Raw genomic sequence first — 951 nt, forward strand, 5'->3', positions numbered from 1 at the left:
TGGAGGAGCCATCTATGATCCAAACCAAATCATTAAGAAAACAAGTAAGATTATCAGTTTGAGATTATAATAAATAACAACTAAACATCTTAGATCAAAAGGCTACACTAAATGGGTAACACAGAAAAGATGCCAAGATCAAAATCAAATGCAGAGAACCTTAAATAAGACATGATCGAGATGCTGCTGCACATCAATGAAAGCAGACCTAACGCGCCTCCTTGCAGGAGCATGACTCAAGTCTTGGGAGGCAAGTGTGTTCAACTCTTCACTCGCACCTTCGAGGCTCTTCTTCTTCGCAGTGATGGATTGGTGAGTTCTGGAGACTAAACTCGTTGATTTCGAGCTCTTTCTTAGTCGGACTGAAGAAGGTATCTGAGAAATTCTTGAATCTCCGATCAAATGATCGGAACTCCGGAGAATCAAATTGGGTCTTGGTTGTTGTGGGAGTTGTCTGAGAATGAGTGAGGAATCCATGGCTGAGAGCAAAATGTGTCAAACATTGACATCTGAGCACTAGAAAAAAGTTGGTGCGGGTACGGCACCCATCAAGATTCGGATAAAAATCCTCTATTGTTCTGATCCTCTGTTGTTCCATGTTTTGCTAGGTGCAGCGAGCGACACGTGGATGGTGCATCATCAACGGTAGGGATTGTGAGGGTTGATTGAGGTTGCCAAAACCGGTTTATAACTGTGGATGACTCGAACCGGTTCACCATGAGCCGCAGCAGCTAATGACCCAACAACCATCAAAACCCAATCGAAACCATCAGCACAAGCAAAGAGCCTCGAGAAAGGAACAGCAGCAGGCGGAGGTTCGATCTCCTCTGCCTCCTCAATTTCAGGTTCATCCTCCGCGGGCACTGGCTCAGTGTACGGCGACGGAGACTCCGGGGGCTCCGATACCTCCGAAACCGGCGTTAACGGTTGTATGTGCGGCGGAGACAACCC

The 951-nt window shown here is 46.7% G+C and overlaps 1 protein-coding gene across 1 annotated transcript in view; it reads right to left on the reverse strand.

The window, feature by feature from the left end:
* Nucleotides 1–547, reverse strand: part of LOC122081595 (caffeoylshikimate esterase-like) — a 7932-nt gene extending 7385 nt beyond the window's left edge. Inside the window, exon 1 of the mRNA XM_042648782.1 lies at nt 160–547. Within this exon, the coding sequence (XP_042504716.1) occupies nt 160–477 (318 nt within the window). The 5' untranslated portion in view covers nt 478–547. The remainder of the gene's footprint in view (nt 1–159) is intronic.
* Nucleotides 548–951: the final 404 nt, after the last annotated feature.

Source organism: Macadamia integrifolia, chromosome 1 (genome assembly GCF_013358625.1).
Source record: "Macadamia integrifolia cultivar HAES 741 chromosome 1, SCU_Mint_v3, whole genome shotgun sequence".
Lineage (NCBI taxonomy): Eukaryota > Viridiplantae > Streptophyta > Magnoliopsida > Proteales > Proteaceae > Macadamia > Macadamia integrifolia.